Source organism: Lygodium microphyllum, chromosome 25 (assembly GCF_053477565.2).
Source record: "Lygodium microphyllum isolate KBCC chromosome 25, Lygodium_microphyllum_v1.1.10, whole genome shotgun sequence".
Taxonomy (NCBI): domain Eukaryota; kingdom Viridiplantae; phylum Streptophyta; class Polypodiopsida; order Schizaeales; family Lygodiaceae; genus Lygodium; species Lygodium microphyllum.
This window is the reverse complement of record NC_141159.1, coordinates 60259366-60262855: the sequence shown is the minus strand read 5'-3', so window position 1 is coordinate 60262855 and position 3490 is coordinate 60259366. Positions and strand designations below refer to the sequence as shown.

The 3490-nt window shown below is 45.3% G+C and overlaps 1 protein-coding gene across 1 annotated transcript; it reads right to left on the bottom strand.

The window, feature by feature from the left end:
- Positions 1-261: 261 nt before the first annotated feature.
- Positions 262-3276, bottom strand: LOC148014277 (protein GRAVITROPIC IN THE LIGHT 1-like). The gene is made up of 2 exons (XM_087667024.1): positions 3088-3276; positions 262-2272 (listed from the first exon to the last, which is right to left on the bottom strand). The coding sequence occupies exons 1-2, from the start codon at positions 3104-3106 to the stop codon at positions 765-767; spliced, it is 1527 nt and encodes a 508-aa protein (XP_087523150.1). The 5' UTR covers positions 3107-3276; the 3' UTR covers positions 262-764.
- Positions 3277-3490: the final 214 nt, after the last annotated feature.

The window sequence follows — 3490 nt, the reverse complement described above, 5'->3', positions numbered from 1 at the left end:
TTTGTATTGATTGTAAAAAATGTTTTCCGAGAACACTCATCAACCCTCTCAAAAGATTAAAAGACGTACAAGAATCTGGTGTACGCAAGAATAGCTCCATAGTGGTGCGATTATAGCTTGTCCATTTCACGGAAAGCTCAAGAAAAGAGTCATTTCTTAATTAACCGACTTTCAAAATATTTTTTTCGAAATTCGACGAAGCTCCGTGTCGATGTGGACAAGATCAGACGATTCTGGCAAAAGGCCCTGTACTAGAATAGACAAAGAGTGAACAGAACAAACCGCTTGCATTACAGGGTTTTAGACATAAAACATTCTACTACAAAATTGACGATGCCGAAGAAGATGCAGATTCAATGTCAATTGCAGACAAGAATAAGATAATCCAGCGGGCTGACAAGCAACCCAGCCCCAGTGAGCTGATTATTTTGATTGTTTATCTACAGAAAGAATCACACTTTTTACAGTGAAAGCCTGTGCTGCTGTGTGAGAGAGTGTACTCGAGGCTTGGTGAGGTGCTTAGAGAAGAAGCTGCAGAGAAAATACAAGGACTAACAGTCGCAACAACCTAGGACAGAACAAGCTCATAGAACTGCTTCATTTGTTGAGTGTTCTACAAAATTGATGTGTTTGCGTGTCTTGAAGCCATCAATCATACCACTGATATACCATCATCATTGAATCACCTAAATACTAAGCAATTTCCTGTTGACTTACATAGAAACAAGATGTATAATCCTGTGTATAGTATGAACGAAGTCAAATCATCCCTGCACTCCATTAGGCTTACCCGGAAGAACATAAACCTGGCACTTTAGAACTGTCTTCTCCACCCGGAAACCTGGCATTACAGTGAAGCCAACAATTGGTTTAGAACCAGAACTGCTTAAATCAAAGTCCGTCATTTGGACAATGCTTTCCATGTAGAGAGGTGAAAACTCAGTATTTCTCTTCACTTGAAAGATGCAGGCATTTGGATCAAAAGACAAAGCCAGCCTGTGCAGCATCCAAATAGCCCTTGCAAGCTTGACGTAGCTGTGGTAAAATTCAGTTGTGGGATGATTGCCTGCCTGCACTTGCTTCCTGTGATCCAGATACCCGAAGAACGATTCTTCCATCTTGGGGTGAACAAGATCAACAAACTTTTTAAGACAGTACTTAGAGAATAAGCTTTCTGGCTTGTCATGAATTACGTGTACAGGGTCCGCAGTGCTCAATTCTTGAAACTCCTTGAAACACTCCTCAGTTTTTTGTTTCACATCAAGCACAGAAGAGAGGTTGCCACTGATGTAAAAATCATCACTTTCAAAGCCTGTCAACATACGACTGCAAACATAAGATTCAAATGCATATTTCTTGTGCTGTCTTCGAACATAGTTGATATCTGGCTCGATGGAATTTGCTGCAGCATCCAAGTCCCATTGTGCCGTTTTCATAAGAGAGATTAGAAGATTCGTGAAACTCCTAGCAGCCTCCGAAGCCCCAAGCAGCGTGGATTCAAGCAGTTGTGGAGTTGGGGAGAGAGCTATGGTAGATTTCGCCCCCGATTCTCTAGCCAACCTCTGCTCTAACCTCTTCACTCGTCGCTCAAGCTTCTCCTTCTTGAGTGTGGTCTGCGCAAGCATATCTTTCAGATTCTCCACAACAGCATTCTTCTTTTGTAACTCCGTATGGAAATTGCTTATTATGCCTTCATATGACTTTAGAATAATTTCCTTGGTCTCTACTTCTACTTGAACTTCGGGCTCCTCCTGAGCCTGACCTGATGCCATAACAGCCATTCTCTCTCTGTATGAATGTTTCAACTCGGACAGTTTCTTCAGCTCAGCAATTACGGCCTTGTCCGCCATCTGTAGTTTGTCAGGGTCATAAGGGGCATGAGCTGATTGAAGCTGGACATAGGCACTCTTCAAGGAAGAGATCGCCTCAAACATGTTTGTTATGAGTGATTCCATAACTTGCTCTTTCAGAGAGGTTTGGCCTGAGTCTTTCCGGCTTTCGGCGCCTGAATTATCTGCATCTGTCTCCCTGGGAGGTGTGGCCAAGCCACTGCTAGCATCTGATGTCACATCAGCCATACCTAGTGAATCGTCCAGAGCTGTGGCCGGTACTATGGGGGGCTCCTCTACAGCGTTGGCACTTGTGTTTTTGGTTCTGTAAGCTTTAGCAGCCTTGCGGAGATAGCTGATACCAGTGCTGCCATTTTTTGGCGAATCTACTGGGGACTTCGCTTTACCGTTTCGCCAAAAGCTAGTATCTTCTGCAAGTTTTCCTGCATACACAGAACAGAACAAAACCTTCAATCGTTCAAGCGGGCATAAAGCGCAGCAGGACCGATAGCATTCACACTCTACGGCTGAGAACAGAACATGTTAACAAAACCTACAATCGTTCAAGCGGGCATAAAGCACAGCAGGACGGATAGCATTCACACTCTAAGGCTGAGAAGCAAATTGGTCTGCAGTCAATACAAATTCTTCCTGAGTAAATCTGCCTAAGAATGTGTGTGTAACGTGTAAGTGAGGAGCTCTAAGATAGCAACAACAAACGTTTGGCAGATACGGCCAGTGAATAGAGTGGAACTCCAAATGGCAATTTTGTGCGTCCATATGTCAATCGCAAGAAGCTTCAGCCTAATTGGCAACTAACAAAGAACTCGAACAACCGATAAGGATATATTGTTGACGTTTGGAGAGCTTAAAACTCAGAGAATGAGTAACGATGAGGAGATTAGCACAATAACAGCAGCATTTTGAGAGCGTGAAACTGAAAGAACGCGCAGTTGTTAGGGTTTTGAGAGCTTGAAACTGAGAAAACGAGTAAGGATGAGGAGATTAGCACGTTAAAAGCAGTATGTCATCTGCCTACACTACTCCGTCTGTTACAAAACATGACCAAGTCAAGGTACACTACTGAAAAACGAGCCAAAAAGACCATACCGTAGTTGGCCAAGACTTCACAGAGACAGATTAACGCTTGATAGAAACGGTTGGCATGCGAAGGGATGCCATGTCTGCTAAAATAGGCGAAAAAGAGAGTATAGAAAATCTTAAAAAACACATAGGGAACAGGAAAGGGAGGGTATACCAAGCAGTTCGGGCTTCATGGCGGTAGGACGAAGGAGGAGGGACAGCGCAACGGCGATGGCGATGATGGTTCCTTTGCATGGCAGGGTGGTTAGGCCGGTCTCTTGAAGGGGAAGGAGGCCTGGGGGGGCGGGACGGCCTTTGCTTGATGACGAAGGGCGGGGGGGAGGGGGGGGCGGGGAGAGAGAGAGAGAGAAAAGAGAGGCGGGACAGGAAAGTGAAAGGTCCGTCGTCCAAGCCCATAGCCTCGTCCCAGCGTGGACAGTAGAAGGCCGGCCCTGGACTGCTGACTAGGCAGCCCCCGACGTCTTCGCACCAGCACCACCGGAACAAAGCTGTGGCGCACAACAGCCCCCCTCTCACAATGAACTTTCACACAAATTTCCCACTAGCTATAATTCCCA